Source organism: Dicentrarchus labrax, unplaced genomic scaffold (assembly GCF_905237075.1).
Source record: "Dicentrarchus labrax unplaced genomic scaffold, dlabrax2021, whole genome shotgun sequence".
Classification (NCBI taxonomy): Eukaryota; Metazoa; Chordata; class Actinopteri; family Moronidae; genus Dicentrarchus; species Dicentrarchus labrax.
The window spans coordinates 18,161,278-18,180,847 of record NW_026136709.1 but is presented as its reverse complement, the minus strand read 5'-3'; the positions used below and the strand labels follow the sequence as shown (position 1 = coordinate 18,180,847).

Genomic DNA, 19,570 nt, shown 5'->3' with positions numbered 1-19,570 from the left:
ACCTTCATCACTTCATTATTAGATCCATAGTCGCTTTTTATTTTCTTTGATAATGAGGTGAAACAACTTTACATGAGACAGAAGCTCTGACACTTGACACTGACGTTAAATTCTGGGCTAATTAAGCCCTCAACCCCTGTATATACAGACTTATAGGCATTATCACTTAATATCTTAGCTGCTGTTACTCAGACATGTTTTCATTCTTAGTGGTACTATTTATAGGACAGTAGTTTCTAAACTGGACTCTGCATGGGGGTCACAAGATGAATCAATTTGGACCATTCTGTTATAAAAAGAATGGTCAGAATTGAAGCAGCAGAGGGTGACAGTGGCGGACTCAGGATGTCTAGAGGACAGGGGCACCAGCTGCATGAATTGGGGCACCAGCGTGCAGAAAGTTGTGTGCATTTATGGTGCCTGCACAGTGCTAACCCTAACCCACTTTAAGGGAATCCATTAGTGCACTTCAGAGGCTATGCTTTATGTTTTCTTGCGCATCCAGTCATCATACAGGGTACTTTATCATATTTTATGTACCATAGGGGCACTTTTGTGGTGATTTTGTTGATTCCTAAATATTGAAATCTGTATCAGCAAAAGAAAAAGAGCTCAAAAGTATTGGTCGGGCTATAGTAGACAGTTTTGCAGTTTTAACAGGTCACAGGCATAAAATGAGAATCGATGTTTTAGGGCGCTAGTTATGCCCTCAAAAGTTTTACTCCATTTGAAACTGTTTGGCTTTTTATCTGTACTGTAGTCTTAAGGTTTTCAACACACAGCTTGTATTCTCAAATATCTTCACAATTTTTCTAGTACCAATTAATGTGTATAGATATGTGTGTGCCTCTGTTGTTTGCACATTCTCCTTCTCCTCTGAAGCGACAAATACAGACCTTTGTCCTTTTATATCCCTTTTGATCTGACGTGCAGCCATGTGTAAACTTAAAAAACCTTTAATTCTGTGATTCATAGGCGTCCTCAGTCTTGCCTTGCGACAGGCACCAGTCTGCTGCTGCTGTTAATGTCTTTCAGTGAGAATTTATGCCTACATCCATGCCTCTCTCCTCCTGTCTGCTACTCAACCCATTAGAGAATTCCCCACCAAAGGTTCTCTGGAACGCCTTGCATCAGAGCCACACTAATGAAAGGCATTATACATTACAAAGTGTTTGATTTAAGGATGATTTACAGTCCTTTCCCTCAGCAGTGAGGAATGGAAACCTTCCTGGAGATAAGCTCTGAATCCATCTACAATATTCAAAGGACATCAAAGGGTTCAAATTGTGTATAGGAGGTGTCGGTGTAAGAACCACAAAGAAAGGTTTCTATCAGATGTGGAATTTCCATAACAGAGTGAGAGGCTTGTGAGTTATTATGATCCCTGAATCAATGGCAGCTTTCATGATATGCAGCTCAGCATGCACACACTGTATGTTTAGGTGCTCGGCTGTTGCGTCTACCTGTCACTGATCTGGTGCTGACACAAACATCACTTCTGTCTGTGTATACAGATATCCCAAATGTTCTTGAACTAGAGCAGATAACCTTTTTTTTGCATTCCTGCCTCCCACATAAATTTCCCTTGCGCTGCAATAGCTAACAGTCAACAAAAAAGAGCATACTTTGTGATTACTTTTACTGATGAAAGAGCTACTATTTTAATTTTGTTTAGAAACAGAGTAAAATATTCATGAATTTTCACCCCGCCTGCCAGATTTAATAATTGGCAGGATGTCGTTTACCACCTACACCAACCCCTAATACCTGACAGCTTGTAACCAGCAGCATTTAATCACAGCTGACAACTGATAATCCATGTCTCAGCACTGATGGATCATTGGCTTTTATTTTTTTCTTCTTTTTCCTCGCCCTTTTTAATTTTAATTTTTTTTAATTTTGTTTTTGTCTTACTGTTAGACGCAGTGCTGTGTGGGGCTGGGAGATGTGATAATTTAGTGTGAATTGCTTTTAAGAATCTCTTGGATACTGTCCATGGGTGTGAGTTGTCACAGGGTTGAGTTTAGATTCCCTACAAAGGATTCAGGAGGCTTGATCTAAATTTACAAGGACACTGCTGCAGTAACACCCACTTTGATGGCCGTGGTGGTGGCTATCATTTGTCGTCCATATGGCATGTCTGTCTGTGATACGCTTCTTCTGTACAGCATGTACTGAGCGAGATTCTTGTCTTTTTTTTTTCTTGCTGCAGCTAAGTGCTGCTGCACAGAAGGCGTTGAAATTAAAGCTTAGTGTCTTTTTGCTGAAAAGAGATCAGATCAGATATTGTAGATTTGTATGAATAAAAAAATCATTACAGCTCATGCTGGTGGGTGTAAATAAATTGGTTTATTTGGTAATTTGATTTCCTGCATTATGTATAGTTGTCAACACTGCTATATAATAAAGGGAGTAAGATTCTGTTTAGTCTTGGGTTCGGAGGCAAAATAAAGTGGGCCGAGACAAATAGCATTCACTTGTTTAACTCACCGATATGATTGCTTGTCTTGCATCGCCTCAAGCAAGAGCAGTTCTTATCATGAGTCATTTTCATACTTGTAATAATGAAGTAGGAATGCCTGACTGCATAACATATGCATTTAGTTTAAACAACATCAGCGTGACAACATGCACTGACCTTATTATGTGGTGGTTAATGTGGGGAGGTGCGATATTAGAATAAGAACAATGTGTGAATTATTCATTAACCCTTTAATGGTCTTCTCAACCGTTAGTAGAGAACATTTTAAGCTGTGATATTTTGTTGAAAATTAGCTGTTTGATCCGTCTTTAGCACTTGATTTCCGAATCCCGAGCCAGATCTTTTTTAAAGTGACTTATTTCCGAGAAGTTAGCTGTAGCATGTGTCATGTTTGTGGTGGAGTTTTTGTCACTAATTGTGTTTTTTTTAATTTTGTTTAGTTTTAGAGGTCTGACTGAACAGGATATAAATGCTTAACCCCCCAAAAGTCTGATGACTTGAATATATAACATGCTCTACTGGTCACAAGTAATGGTTAAGGTATTGCTAATACTTTTTCACATATATAGGAAATTGCAGTGGAATGCAACATTAAACTGTTGTCAGTATGTCTGGTCCACGAAAAGGCATGCACTACAAAATGTCTTTTATTTTACCAAAATGGAAAATAATTCATTCAGATTGTTAAAAGTCTACATTTACTGTAATCTGAAATCACTATTGTTTGCTAGAGATGTACATTTACATAAAGGGCATCTTAACTGTTTGCTCGGGGCATCATTTAAAGACTGAGTGGTCACTTGACAAAAAAAAATTAGATTTTTTTCTCTTAGTGCCCAGAGGATGTATGAAATGCGAAGGAGGAAAAAAGCCATTGTTTTTTTCCCATTGGATGTTATGGTCTAGGTGCTGGCTCTGAGACAATAGTTGCTGGACAAAGATTTGCTTCGGAGAAAACACTTCCCAAAAGAAAACTCTTCATCCCTAAGAGGGTGCCAAGCTCTTGCCAAATAAGCACTTACTGTACTTCAAGAGATAAACGACACAAAACCACAGCCAAACATTATAAAACAAATCTTTTCCATTAATCAGAATCAGGTTGATTTTCTCCGGTTCACTCACACCGTTGCTTGGCCTTTTAAGAAAGATTTATGTCTCCATGTATATCAATCTATGACAGAGTGAAAAGTGATGCATATACAAAGGCTTGATAACAGTGCTGTCCTTAAACTGATACCTTAGCTCTTACTGCATGCACACATTAAACAATTTACAGCTTGAGTTAACACCTAATCAGCCAGTGAAATCGGATAAAGATCAGCAAGGTAACTAATCTTGAATGTCTCTGTTTGTCTCTTTGGTGTTCCCCTTGTTCCCAGGTGATCCAGACCATCAGTGCGGTGGATAAGGATGAACCTTTGAGTGGCCACCGCTTTTATTTTGCCCTGGCTGCATCTGTTGCTGGCAACCTCAACTTCACTCTGCGAGATAACAAAGGTATTTGAGGATTTGTATTAATTTTTTCTAGTTGGAAGTAATCCGCAAGTTCAGGCTTTTGGCACTTTGGTTATAATATGTTTCTATATATGACTGTGGACTGTTGGTAGATGTTATACACCTAAATAAAAGCTGTTGGTTGTTTCGACAGTCAGAAGCCGCAAGAAGCTGTTTAATCCCTTTTTTGTGGAGTTTCAATCAGCACCATCAGATCTATAGCTAGGTACAGTAAGTACAGGAGCCAAGAAATTCTTTGTGTCATAATAGTGTTAATTTTAACAAAAACTCATAATTCTTCAGTAGTTATTATATGCATTCATTTTCTTCCGACTTATGTCAAAGGGATCTTTCAATGGACACTTTGATCAAGAGATGATTACAGCAGGAAAAAACCTGTTTCAATGTTTATTATTTCAGTGTTCATATGGAAACCTGATTATTGTTGAGAAACAACATATCCTTTAATAATATTCGAAATTATTGGCACAAGCTTTTGGCAAGTACTGACAAAGTGTGATATAGTAACCCTTATAGCCCCTACTGCTTTTCCATCATACTTTCATACTTTTGGACGGTAACATGAAAGGTATTAAATTGCATTCTGTGTGGTCTTAAAAGTCTTAAATTAAACTTAGTGAACTCCTGAAGTAAGTCACCAATTTGAACTTAAATGTCTACGCCCTTGTCAAAGTTCCAAGTGTCAGATCAAACCTGTTGCATGCAGCCGCTAAATCAAAAACTCCCCTGAGAAAATTGCCAGTGGCCTTCGGAGTCTGTAAAAGGTGTTGGTCAAGTTAGGTACGGTCTATTTGCTGCTTACTTCCTTTTGAATTGAGCCTTGCAGCAATGCAATTGACACTTTGGTCATTGCTCACTCCGGCTCTCTATATCTGCCCTCCATCTGGACACAATCTACTCTGCAATGTGACTCAGGAGAAGAAGTACAGAGTAACTGTTGCCTCTCGGCGTGCCCAGCCGTGCCAAATGAAACCATAATTCTGCTATGACAATGCCCTCTCTGCCCTTTCTGTAATTGTTCATAAAAACTGAATGCAAAGACAAACTTTCTGCTGCAACTGGAGCATGTCTGAGATAACTCAGTTTGTACCACAATTCACTACGTCACAGCCCCGCTTAGTGCAAGGTTTCTATGTACTAGATCATAGAAAAACTTTAACTTTAACACACAGACTGAAAACTGCCTTTGTACCATAATGATTTGCTCACCACCTACACGCAAAGCAGTGGGCGAATGAACAAAATTAGTGTTCATTTGCATATAGCTTTAAAGACTTAAGAACTGTGCCTCATCGGTTACTTACATGAATTCCCACTGCTTTGAAACTATGTGCAGAGCTGACACTCTCTGTGGTAATGCCCTGAGTGTTTTGTTCAAACATGTGGTACCTCAGCTAAGGCTGCCGTGTTATATTTCAGAGGTAGCAGCAGCAGCCAGGTTGTGCCACAGTAATCCATGTGAGTGCGGACCTGTGAGCGTTACATGATGTTTCAGGTAACCTCTCCGCAGATTACAAGCAACTTGGCTGGAAGACGGTTTTTGATAGCTTTGCTGTAGAAAGGTTCTCTGTGAGCATACAGTGTTTACCTTGGTTTTAGTATGTTGTGCATTTATATATTATATATATATTATTTATATATGCAATATATTTTGCTTTTTTTACATACATTTCTGATTGTGTACGGCTTAAAACACATGCTAATTAATGAGCTGTGGTGTGGTGCTGGTGAATTTTCTGCTGTTTTCCGATTTCCAGTCTTTATGCTAAGCTAAGCTAACCTAAACAGCAGGCTCTGGCTTTATATTTAAAGGACAGATACTGTATGGGAATGGTATCGATCTTTGTATTTAACTCTACAATAAATCTTTTTTTCTAAAAGTGGTCAAACTACTCCAAAGGAATGGTTAAAGCTGCTTAGCTATTGCTAAACTAACTATTTCTTTATAACATTATATATTTATTAGGTATTATTTATTAAAAGTTTAAAACTCAAAATGATCTGTCTTGGTTTGATCAGATTTGATTGACAGAGACCAAACCCACTAATAGCCATCAGATGCTGGATTAGTTTTTGGTAAATTCTGATTGGTGCACAGAATTTGACATCACAATTTTCTAATTGAGCCCCAGACACTTCATACCAGTGAGCAGAGCACAGAGAAAAACAAGAAACAGAAACATTTAATGTACAATAACCAGGAAAAAGTTTCAACTTTCCTCAAATATAAGATGTTCATGTAGGAACTCATCACCTAAAGCAAGACTGAAGCTGACTGAGAAAATGGGTTTAGAGCCTTTGAGGTTAGTCAAATACAACACTTAAAATAAGTTGGACACACTACACACCTATCCACCGTCTTCTCCTCCACACCATTCCTTTCTGCTTTGCTACACTACTTCATCAGCCTGGGAACCAGATGGATCTGCCGAGCTCATGATGTTTAATTTGCTCTGACAGATGCGTCTGGCCACCCTTTCATTCAAACTGAATTCCATCTGTCCTGGATCTCATTTGGCCAATCACAACCCTTTTATTTAATATGGAGCGGGTTTTTATACGATGTCAGAGGAGCGGCAGATTTGAAGAGTCATTGTAGGTCTTTCCAATTGTGTCTAGAGAAATTTTGGTCTGCGCCCTTGATATCAAAAATGAGCTGAGAGAATCCCAGGCTACTACTTCATCTGCAATTCCTTTGGATACTGAACTTGTATATGGGGGAGGCCCTTTCCTGTTTCAAAATGACAGCGGCTGAAAGCACAAACCCAGCTCCTTAAAGAAATGGTCTTCCCAGTTTTCTGTAGAAGAATTTAATGGGCCTGATCTCAACACCATCCATAAAGAACTGGAACGCGTACATTGAGCTAGACCTTATCGCCCAACATCATTGTCTGACCTCACTAATGTTATTGTTACTGAATGGGAGGAAATCCCTGCCATCAGGTCCCACTATCTTGTAGAAAGCCTGAAACCAGAAGAGTGGAGGCTGTTATAGCAGCCCATGGTTTTGGAATGAATTATTCAGCAGTCACATAAGGATAACATTCAGGTGCTTACAGATTTTTGCAATGTAGCTTAATGCCTCGGTGCCTTAGTTTTACTTGTATGTGTTGCTTGAGGACAATTACTAAGGACACAATTAAATGTTTCACATTTAGTACCAGAGCACATTTATTTAAAAATGTAAGTTAACCCATTTCAGTTGTTACTAACCAATTGTGTTGTTTTTTCCACCCATGAGAACATTTTGCTGATCACAAAGAACCTATCTCTTTATTCGTTTTTACCTTGTTTTAAGACTGAGGGAAAAGCAAAAAGAAATCTTAATATCACTCAGAAAAACAAAGGAGTTGTCCTTCAAGGCAAAATCTACATTTCAAATGTGACTGCTCAATTTGAAAGTGCATTTCAATCTATTGAAATAGTTGTCATGAAGTGGCTTTTTTTAGCTGGTGTAATAGCATATTGTTCTCCTCTGGCTGCCTCTTTCTCTCTCATAAGCTGAGATTTCATATAAGATTGTACCATCAAACCAAAGCTGTTATTAGCCAACAGGTGGTCAAGATGAGGGAGAGACGCCACAGTGTGTCATATAATGAATTGTGTTAATGACACCATCTGTTGGCATTCCTGCTTTTAATACTGTAAAATCATTTCAAACAGCACAACCAAAGCACAGCAATCATTACAGAATAAAATATTAGGCTCCTGCTAGTCATGTATATGCAGATCATTGTTCATTTGTTGCCAGTAAACTCAATATGCACATTAACCGCAGTTTTCCCAGCTTTTTTTTTTTTTTTTACCAGTCTGACCTACCTATGCTTCTACTCTGTTTTACAGACAACACAGCGTCCATATTGACGAAGCGAGGTGGTTTCAGGAGACGGGAGCAACCTGTGTATCGGCTCCCTGTGTTGATTGTGGACAGTGGAAGTCCTGCCCTCAGCAGCACAAACACACTCTCAGTGCGGGTGTGTGACTGTGACTCTGATGGCGTGGCCTTGTCTTGTGGAGCTGTGGCCTACACTGCAACCGGCCTCAGCACCGGCGCCCTCCTGGCTATTTTAGGCTGCATCATCACACTTCTGGGTAAGATCTATATAACCTCAGTGTCAGAGATGTAAGTCCAAGTAACAAGTACTGGAAGAGGTTGTTATACAGCTCAGAGTGGTGATCTTTTTCAGCTTCGGCCACTATTCCTATCAGATATGAAGACATTCTAACTGGGTTTGTTTGTAACTTAAGTACAATAACTTAATTATAATTTAGTAAAGTAGAAGTATAAAGTAACATATGAAGTGCTAAAAAAGTTTTAAAAAAAATTTACTTAAACATATAATATGTAACACTTCCTCATTGAAACTGTGTACTTAAATGATGCCAAATGTTTCCAACAATGTTCAAACTTACTAGTCGCCTGTCAATGGTGTCATAACTCCTTGCGGTCATAAATTGACTTTTTTCCCAGTTTGAAGCCATATTTTTACGGTGCCCTTTTTTTAACTGTATATGTTAACTGGATGAAGGATTTTAGTCACTGGATGTCCGGTTTGTCTGCCGAACAACGTTGGAGAAACACTGATTTTAAGGTGAAACTGCTTTATTCAGTGTTTCAACTAGAGGTGGGCGATATATATCGTTTGCGATAATATCGTCATTGTTGTTTTGACGATGTGCAAATTTCCATTATCGAGTATTTAAATTACTTTGACAAAAACAATGAAACGCCCGCGGAAACTCCTCACATCCATTAATACACGGTGCAGCAGCGCTCTCTACAGCATGGCAGGATTCAGTCACACAACTAGTGGGCCTACGTGATCACAAGACGTGATCACGTGACCTCTCGCTAGCATCCTCCTTGCAACAGTTTAGCAGCGCGTTGCGATGGTAGAGAGAAAATGCAAGCACCTCCAGTCCCTGAAGCTACCGGTACTTCAGATGATTTAGTGCCGAGACGTGGGTCCTATGGGCTTCAGCGTTCAGAGCGCTAAGCGCCTTCAGCGGTAAAAAGATGTCAGCGGAGATGGGTTTTTTTTTTAGCGCAGCGCTCAGAGCGCTTCAAGTTGAAATCTGTTCAACTTTTAACACCGCTGGGCGCTCGGAAAATGAGTTTTTGAGCTCTCTCAGCGCTGTAAACGCGTTTGGTGGACACAAGTGCAGCTCAGACAATTCTAATCACATTTTAAAGGATATCGACTGATTATCGTTATCGCCAAAATCCCAAAAAATATTGAGATATTATTTTTTGCCCATATCGCCCACCCCTAGTTTCAACCGGTTTTAATCACTGGGTCCATTTGTTTTGGAGAAGAGAAGACCTCTGTGGATAATTCAGCTCCTGGTACAAACTTCCTGAACAATGAACACTGACAGAATCCTAACTAGGAGAATCTGACTGACAGAAATGAGGGTTAAAGATAACAACTCCCATGATCCCACATTACCTCACGACATCACCAAACTTCATCTTTGGTTATTGTTTTGATGTGAGAGAACCCCTAGAGACAGAAATTACATTTTGTACGTTTAAGTACAACATTTAATTAAATTGACTTAAATACATTACACCACTGCTTGCTGGCCTGTTCTAACAAATGTGCCATGTCCCCAGATCTCAGCAATTAAGTAACAACTAAAGAAAATGAACTCAGCTCACTATAAGACTATAATTTGCAGTTAATGTCAGCACAGTTAAAGCATGCAAGTAGCACCAAGCCAAAGCTAACATATCGTCCAAAAGCAGATTTACCACGTGAAAGAGCCGAGACATTGACTGTCAATGTAGATATGAGCACGAGCAGTGAAGTGAAAAAGTGATCACCAGGATCTCAGTGAAGAGTAAACCCTTTTTGGAAGTGCTGCAGTCCAAAACTTCTAACAACAGAGCAGGAAAACTATACTTTTGGCTTGAAATGTGTGTTTGTGGCCAAGTCGATTAGGCCTAACAGCTAATATGACAGACGACGAAGAGAAACCAAATCACAGAATGCCATAAAGCAGCAGCAGGAAGGACTGTTGTTAAGCCTGCACACAGCTGTCTTGAACTCTCGTCGTTTTATTGTTTGCACGTAACCATGTGTATGAAACTTGACTTGCTTCAGCAGTGAAGGCACGACGTTTTTGCAGCTCAGTCACAGATAGTCAGAAAATTAACAATGCAGAAGCACCACATTAGGGACTATATGAAAATTACTGGGGTGAGGAGGAGGGAGGCTTTCTTTGGACCCTCCCGTTGACTTAAAATGAAAATATATGAATAAATAAAAACCCTACCCTCCCTCCCAATATCTCAAATTTAATGACAAACATAACAAGGTGTTTAACTCTACAGACACTGAAGGTTGCCTTTCATGGACCATGTTTCTACAGGAGCCCAGTACGGTCAAACCAAACACTGGCTCTAGATGGGGCCATTTTTTGTTTTTCGCATGTTTTGTGGCCATTGTAGTTTCTTCTTTGTGCGTGGAAGAGGAACTTGTGATCTGCAACTACATCACTAGATGGTACTACATTACCTCATTACATTAACCCTGAACTTAAATCTGAACTGCAAAGGTTGTTCGCTTTACTTTTAATACTTTAAATACATTTTCCTGATTATATTTACAATAAGTAACTTTCAGTCATTTTCAGTGCAGGACTTTTACGTGTTACAGAGTATTTTCACAGTGTGGTATTAGTACTATTAAGTAAATACTTGAACTTTAGCATATCATCACTTTCGAGCCGAACTCACTCACAGGCTTCAGTTAGTTATGTGGAATATAAGCGGGAATATATTTAAGCTAACAACCTTTGCAGTTCAGATTTAAGTGGAGGTAATGTAGGTATACAGTGCTGCACTACAAAACACTGTGCACCTCAGTATTTACGACCCCAGACCTTTTCTGTTATGTATTCTTCAGGCAGTTGAATGTGTGACAAGCTTCGCTAAAACTGAGTTGCATCTTAAGGTCAAATGTCAAACCTGGAGGGAGTTATTTTTCCCTTATATTTCCTCCTTGGTAAATACATGTGACCTAGGTCAGCCAGCAGGCTGGATGTTTACAAGCAAAATACTGTTACTGAATTCCAGCCAACAGGATCAATTAGGAGTCAGTACACTGGGTTTGTGAGGAATTCTTGGAGTATTTGTATTTTGCCTGAGTGTTTAGCTGGACCCTTCATAGTAAAAGTAATTGTGTGGGTTATTTGCTATACCAAGTCAAGAACTGATGTGGTGGTCACCCAAGGCTGTTATAGAATTTATTTTAAATATTTAAGTCTATTTGTCCAACCTTTGAGAAATGTAAGAAAATGGGATTATTTGAAGAAAAGTCACTGGCTGTGATGGTATTACTGTATACTCAGCATGTACTTCTAATGTTTAAAAAGGATTTAATAAGAATATGTTCAATTCATTGAACACATAAATAAACACAAGCTTAGTCTCCAGCAGCTTTTTAAAAACCTTCTATTGGCAATTATGATTATGTGTCACTTGTGTGACAGAGCTCCTCCTGCGTTTGAGCTCACTATACTAAAAAATAAAGTGAAATGTGCATTTTCATTGAGAGAAAGCAGTGCCTGAAGGCAGCCTGAGTCAGTGATGAGATTTCAGATTTTTAGATCATTTTCCCTTCTGAAGGCGCTCTCATGATGGCTTCCCCCAGATACGTTTCAGTGTATTTTATAAGCCTAATTATAATATTTCATGAAGGTCATTGAGAGTACTGTATGGGATATTGCATTTCAAGGACAGACACTCCTCTGCTTCTGTTTTAACACCATATGTTAAGATGTTAGTAAAGATACTTGTAAATGAGAATTCATTAACATAACCTTAAAGATATTGCAGCAGTGAGCCATCACCTCCAGGCTGCATTATCACTCATAAAACCCACAGACGAAGCATTACCACATCAGGGCAGAGTCATCATTTAACGCTTAGGTGATCTTCATTGAAAGCTGAGGAGGATCTAAACAGCATATACAATAACTGAAATGAGTTCTTTGATGGGGTCAAACTTTGATTTTTATTCCGGTCCCCTTGAAGTTTGCCTTCTTTTTATTGCAAGAGAGAATACTTTTTTGTGATAAATGAAAACTTCAAAAGAGCAACAGGGGGAAATACGTGGCCACACAACCCTGAACCCAGCATTGCTAATGAAAACTGGCTCTATTCTGCGCAGCATGGCCTCAGGCCACAGGCTTAGAACTAATGGCCTCCAGTTTAATATACCTCCAAGTTGCCTTGTCTCTGTGTGAGTGTGTGTGTCCTTAGCTGTCCCCATCAGTCTGTTTTGCTCAATTGGATCAGCCTCTTTCTTTCTATTCTCTGTTTCCTCTATGCATACCCCCCCCCACACACACACACACACACAGCCCCTCCTTCTTACCTTCTATTAACAGCCCATGCGTGACCGCTCCTCTGCCCAATCCTTTATTCTGATCTTCCTTGATGGTCTTCCATCAAGACCTCTTTCAATCTCCTAGGTAGCAATTGAGGCTGTGATTGCGTGTGATTGTATTGTTTTGGATGAGACACGAACCAGAATAAGACCCGAGCCGCGTCTCGCTGCTGTCATCCTCAGGTGCTGTCAGTCTTAAATCTGCTTCTTTCTCTCTCCCCCTCCTTCCTCCATCAATCTTTCTCTTTCTCATCAGGTGATAGGAACACACACTCCTGCCAGCAACACACTGATTCTAGTTATCTGTCGTCATGACTGAGTCTAATAACTACAATGCGTGATGCATGTGGAGAGCTCTTCAGAGTGCCACTCCTCTACTTGTCTTTGCATCCATCAGTTGTGTCTGAGAACTTCAATCACAACAGCTGATACAAACAGTGCAGTTTTTCCACCTGCCAGCCTTTAAACCACACAGAGCTATACGCACATGTTTTGGCTCTACAGACTCATAAGCTAAGTGGTCATTAATCATAGGTTGATATTTTTAGATTTAATTACTGTGCTTGTCCTCTACTCCTTGCAGTAATATTCCTGAAAATGCTTGGGCACAACTATGTTTTTTGTAAATGTCATTTAAAACCTTTTTCAACAATACAGTTACTTTTGGATGATACATCCAAACTACTGAGACAATCATTATCTTGTTAAGATCCAGTGCCTTTTTTCTCCAAGTACAGGTCAGGTATTGCTCAATTCACCAGAGGGCCAATTAGGACATTACGTAGCACTCTGATTCTCCAGACAGTTATTTCTGTCTTATCAGACTCATTCTATAAATCTTCACATCCATTCATCAGTCTCTTATTTTACTGTCTGTCTCCGGTGTTAGCCGACTGTCTGTGTCTCCATTTATGTGTCTGTATTCAGACGGCAGACAATTTCTTTTTAAGATCTGATCTGTAAGCTTGACTGTGCACATTGTAACTTACGAATGGCTGCACCAGATTTGTGTGTTTAAAAATCTGATACTTATTTGTTGTCATTACACTGGTTGATATTCTTAAAATGAAAGAAGAAAAGCCCTTTTTTAACTTAGCAAGTCAATTAAGAGCAGATTTGTCTTCATAATGACAATAGCTAAAAAGACCTCTTGTGAAAACCAGAAATGTGAAGGCAGTAAGGAAGGACGGATAAATAATGTGGACAGATACACAGTAAACAGTGTGACAGATAACATCAGCAACAACAAAGAAACCATAAAAGCTATTTGAATCATGCAGCAAACATACTGCAGCGCTGATAAAGAATAAAACGTATACGTTTTAGCCAATAACAAGGAGGTTTTGTGTTTGCTGATTCTGATTGTTTCTATGCCCTTTATCAAGATGTGCTGCAGAATGAGTTTGTTGCAATGTCCTCCATGCAGGAGAGTGAAAATCTGTCATGATGATGAGGAGACATGAGACCTCTTCATGTGTCTAGACACCCTAATTCTCCCTCCCATGCTCGCTCTGTCCTCATAGTTACACATTTTAAGTTTTATTATAGCACATTCAAAATTGTGGTAATGGAGCTGAGACGTTTGCCACTAAATTTTGTATTTTCAAATCATTTATTAAGCAAAAAAAAAGCCAAATATCCCCTGGTGCCAAGTATTCAATATTTTACTCATGGTAAGTGGAGCAAGGTACTATGTCACAGGTGCTCAGTAGTTTTGCTCTAGTAAACCTTAATCATACTAATACTTTATAGCTGTAAGAAATTCAAAGGCTCTAAAATGTTTTTATGCAGTGTTACTGAAGATACTGTGTTCTATCTTTTAATATCAGAAAAAGTCAGATTTGCTGATTGAGCATTAATTGTTCGTTATTATCAATATACATATGTTTTGTTATTTTGAGCTGCTTAATAAATAATCTAATGAAAATAATACAAAGTTTAGTGGATTTGTTTAGAACTGTGTGTTACATGAAAGCTTTAATAAGTAATTATAGATAGATATAGTAGTAGTATATAGATAGTTGCATGCAAGTATACAAGTGTTTTAGATCGAGCGATGTTAAAATCTGTAAGTCTATTCAGAATGTTGAAACTAAGTTGCATTTTCTGACATTTTAAATGAACTGTATTTAGCCTATAACATGTTGCATGGGGTCAGCCCTTTAAATCCACCCACTCCACCAAGTTGACCGATTCTCTGTAAATGGAGTGTACTGCGTTAACATTTCTGTCTGGTAATATAACAAGGGCTAAATAAGCAATTGCTACAAGGACACAGCATTGGAACTCTGAACGTTTTATGGCACTGTTTGCAAAGGACTGGAGTTGCATGTGATATAATTGACATGTAGTAACCCTACTTGTTATAACCAAAGTTGGAAAATTAGCTGATAAAAAAGTAGTTTGAGTCTTTCCAAGATAAGTTCTATAATTCATACTAATACTAGCTTTGTGGACAGGTTGGCCATGAAAAATAATGCTGTTTCGTATTTGTTGAACAAATTATTGATAGTTCATTCATAATACTTTTTGTCTAAGCAAGGACATCCATCTGCTTTTGAGTTTAGCTGAGTTTTATTCACTTTCACTCATATAGGAATGTTGTGTGGGATATCCTCTTTGACCTCAGCATTGTAAAGCATCTGAAAAGTATTATAAATAGTTGTGACTAAATAAGCAACAGTTAACAATAAAGCTTGAAAGACAACATACTTAACTTTATTAAGAGTTCAACAATGGGAAACCTTAGCTAATGTGCTTCAGCAAGACTGTGAATGTCGTTTAATCAGATTTTTCAATTCAAATGTTGCTAAATCCTGATTGGTGCTTTTATCAATTGAGCCCCACCCACTCAGTTAGAAGAGCTGAGAGAAAAACACATGAAAAACTCTCATAATTAAGTAATATAACCAAAACTGGTTCAACTTTTGCAGAAAAATGTACATTCATGTTGCTTTTAGTAAGAAGCTAATTGCGAAAATGGAGTTTGGGATTTTCATGGCCTTAGAACATTTGGGAAGGATGCCTTAACTTTAGTGTTCTTTAACACAAGAATGACGCTGATACAAAAATTATTTTCCTACCTGGGTTTATGTAAATAAAAAGCATTTAATTTTATACAGTGTCACAGTTGCTGATTGATACCCCTCTTAGAAATTGCACTGCAGTACAGAAGCATGGGGAGTGTGTGGGTGACAATGTGAGTGAATAATCAGTCGCAGGTTCACCTGAATCGCACAGCACATGGAAAAAAAATACACTAATAAGAAAGTGCATGCAGTGATGCATGCTGGTAAGAAAAGGGCAGCAGAGAAAACTCACTTTGTTCAGTATCGATTGTGCGTGGTAGATCATTTAAACAATTCAATTACAGCAAAAGCCTTTGTAAGGATAAATTTATCTCTGTTTCTCATTCAGTACATCATCAGTAAATGTGTTATGAAGAGTGGGGCTTCTGTAGCGTGTGTGTTTGCTCAACTGTCTGGTCTGGAAATCATTTCTTACAGGACCCTTGGTACCTGACACAGACTGACTATTTGTATTCTTGGCCATCCACCTGCTCATCCTAGTAGGACGTGATTGGATGTTGGCCCGATTCCAGTCTGTGACGCATCGTGACTGCCTTCTAGGCATTAAACCCTAAAGAGCTTTGCTGGAAAGCACTGAGAATTTTCTATTTCAATGTGCCACTTTGTAATTCACTTTGGAGAAGCCCTACTGAATCGAATAGAATTTAGAATGACTTGAGTTTCTAAAATCTGAGGGAACAATCTTTCACAGAAAATGTTTGACGTTCTGTCTTAAAGCACTAAAAAACAGTGCTATGCATATTAGAAGTACTGAAGGGACCATTCCAAGTATTTCACAAAAACTCTACTAGGGCTGCTGTTATAGGGTACCAGTCACCAAATAGCCAACAGAGAGCTAGCCATTCATCTCCTGCAGCCTTTCCATGTGACACTTCCCTCCCTTCCATCTCTTCCATTTGCTCCCTTATTAGAGGGTGTGAAGTGGTGTTTGAATTTGGTTCCTGGGCCTCTTCCTTTGCTGCCTGCAGTAGCTCAACGGTGAGAAGGAAAAGAAATATGGGCCCACGGAACGATATTTCACTGGCACCAGCTTGACATTGATGGATAGAGGATCATTAGACATTTGCCAGTTTGCTTGGGCGTAGAGTTATTTTCAGCAATAATGTATGGGAGAGGGAACAGGGGCTGGAGGAGGGCTCCTGGTAGGATCTCAGAGGGCCACAGATTCCAGTGTGGTGGAGTTTTGTACAAGTCTTGAAGCAAATTGTAGGTGGTGGAAACCACAAAGGGGCACAATATATTACATTGCAGGTTTAGTTTTGTAAACCCTGATTGGATTCATAGTGAAGTGGTTCCCAACTTTTTTTTGCCAGATGAACTCAAAAACAGCTTTACTGACACCATCCATCATGTTTCAAATGTGATCATTTGAAAGATTTTAAAGAGAATGTTGTTTAAGACTGGTTGATTTTATAAACGTGGGTTTTGTTAGCTTGCCATTATATTTCCATCGTAAGCACTTCTAACAATTTGAATACATTTTTCATTACTCTTAGCTAACAATTTAAACTGTTTATTATATACTACATATAGATAAAATATAGACATTGATTTGGACATAGATATAGATATATATACTCTACAATATCTGCAGTCCATGTACCATTGATTGAGAATCAACATCATAGTGTATTCAGCTACTCTAAAATCCAAATATCCCTGCATCTTTTCAGCTGACTGACACAGAAAATGCACGTTGTCAGTCAATATTGACTCAGACATCTCTCCCTCTTTCTGCAGTGATGGTTCTGCTAATTGTGACGATGCGTCGGAGGAAAAAGGAGCCTCTGATTCTTGAGGAGGAGAGAGACATCAGAGAGAACATTGTTCGTTACGACGACGAGGGCGGGGGAGAGGAGGACACAGAGGCCTTCGACATGGTCACCCTCCGCAACCTAAACGTCATCAGAGACCCCAACGTGCGACGAGATGTCACGCCAGATACTCCTACCTTCTTTCATTACCCTTCAACTACACGCCCGTCGTATAAATCCCTGCCGGACAACGTGGTGTTTCGAGAGTTTATTTGGGAGCGACTTAAGGATGCTGATGTGGACCCGTCAGCTCCCCCGTACGACTCTCTGCAGACATATGCTTTTGAAGGCAGCGGCTCTGTAGCAGAGTCGCTAAGCTCTCTGGAGTCACTAAGTACAGACTCAGATCAGAACTATGACTATCTCAGCAACTGGGGGCCGCGCTTCAAAAAGCTGGCTGACCTGTACGGCAACAGCGACGGCACTAGTGTCTTCTCATAGCCCCTAAATGTCTCTCTTAACATTTGTTGGACTTAAAAAAAAAAAAAAAACAGTAATTTATTGTCAGAGAAAAATGATTTTGTCTGCCTTAGTGCATTGGAGGAAAAGATTCAAAGACAACACAAGAGAGATTGAAAGAAAAACACTTTGACTTCAAAGGTTTTCGGTTTGTTTACCTCCTTGTATGGATTTTCAAAAGCGTGCCATGGTGAGTTTTGACACAGACTTCAAAAGTGGCTTGACTGAGGAGGAAACCTTGTGTGCTAAAGACATTAAAGGTTTCAGAGTTTGGGCTCCAGTCCAACCATTGACTACAGAATGCATACATGTTGGAAGCATTTTTACGGGGGGGCACCTGTCCTTTCATTCCAGCGATGGGCACGAGCCCAGCACTCTTGCTTTGATGCATTCCTCTGCTATCTTTGTGCTAAAAAAAACATAAACGTTTCTCATGAAATGCTGTGTCCCTGGCGGCTAATCAGTAGTCACTTGACTGTTCATATGAGATTTGACAAACAATTTCTATGTTTGTTTTTTTCTTCTTCTGTTTTTCGGGTTGGGGAGCCGGGTGATGAGAAGCTGTTTTTCATAAACATTTAGGTGACAGAGCCACATTATTCATTGTCTCTGTCATAAATCTCAACACTATATGAAAAGTGCAACTGCACACATACAGTATAAACAAGTAGTTGATGTGCTAAGGAAGTGATGTGAAGACATAAGTTGTGCAAATAATAAAAAAGGATGACACTCTCATCAGTTTGATGTCTCCACTGGGTGAAACAGGAAAGCGTATAATTTCTCTTATTCTCCTAACAATACATTTTGCAGATGTTGCAATGTAGTGTTTGTCTGAGTCTGTTTTTTCTTCCACCTTTCTATTTCCAAGTCCAATGTATAATTTCTGAGCTATAAAATTCAGTTGTTCTGCTTTTGTATGAGGCGGGGGGGGCTGGGAATGTCTGCTACGAAGGATCGGTCCTTGTTGTGTTTGATAGCGAGATTCACGCCACTAGAAAAAAAAAATGTGTTTCTGAAGTGAGTCGTTAAATGGGTGAAGTTGCAGTTTGTAAGTAAATGAATTTTGCTTCTGTAGTTTGCAGAGTCCAGCATATATTGTCATTCAGAAATGATACCAATAATGTCCATGATTTGTTTATTGATGGTGAAAGGACACAAGTATGATAATAATCATGTGCCGCATTGTGCCGATTTTCTTTTTCCAGCTTAAACAAATTATGTTACAATTGGGTGTAAACATGTACAACCGATATGTATTATTATTTATTTTGAAGAGGCAGAATTGTGCAAATGATGTTTTTATCCTTTTGCTGAAAATAAAATTGACATTCGGTTCCTTAATAGACTGAAGGGATTTCTTTCAGGCCATCTGAACAATGAGACGTAAGTAAATAAATTGAGGTTGTAAAAATGACCTAAAAGCTGCATCTAACAACAATAATCAATGATTAAAAAAATATGGTGCCCTACTCTGTGTATGTGGGGAGCTCATGGAACCTGAGGAGGGGTTGGGGAGGGAGGAGGAAAGATTTTTCTTTGAGGCTTCTGTAGTTGAAAGGCCTGATCGGCACAAAGCACCGACGCTCCACAGAGGCGTCTTTTGCAAGTTAGCCAGGTTGTGCCTTATAGTCAAAGCTAAGTTGCATTAAAGATGTGTTCAAATACTTGTGTGATACCTGACAAAGTAACATGTACATAGCGTTCATGTATGGTATTTGACCCTCCAGTTTTTGAAAACTTTCACCAAGAAATGTGTAATTACCTACTAAAAGGGTCTCATTTTATATATTTATTTAACAGTTAAATTATATT

At 39.1% G+C, this 19,570-nt stretch overlaps 1 protein-coding gene across 1 annotated transcript in view; it reads left to right on the top strand.

Annotated features, from left to right (window-relative positions):
* LOC127369555 (cadherin-7-like) overlaps positions 1–19,099 on the top strand; it is a 94,381-nt gene extending 75,282 nt beyond the window's left edge. The window contains exons 10-12 of the mRNA XM_051411038.1: positions 3,862–3,979; positions 7,841–8,089; positions 17,223–19,099. Of these exons, the coding sequence (XP_051266998.1) occupies positions 3,862–3,979; positions 7,841–8,089; positions 17,223–17,737 (882 nt within the window). The 3' untranslated portion in view covers positions 17,738–19,099. The remainder of the gene's footprint in view (positions 1–3,861; positions 3,980–7,840; positions 8,090–17,222) is intronic.
* The last annotated feature ends 471 nt before the right edge of the window (positions 19,100–19,570 follow it).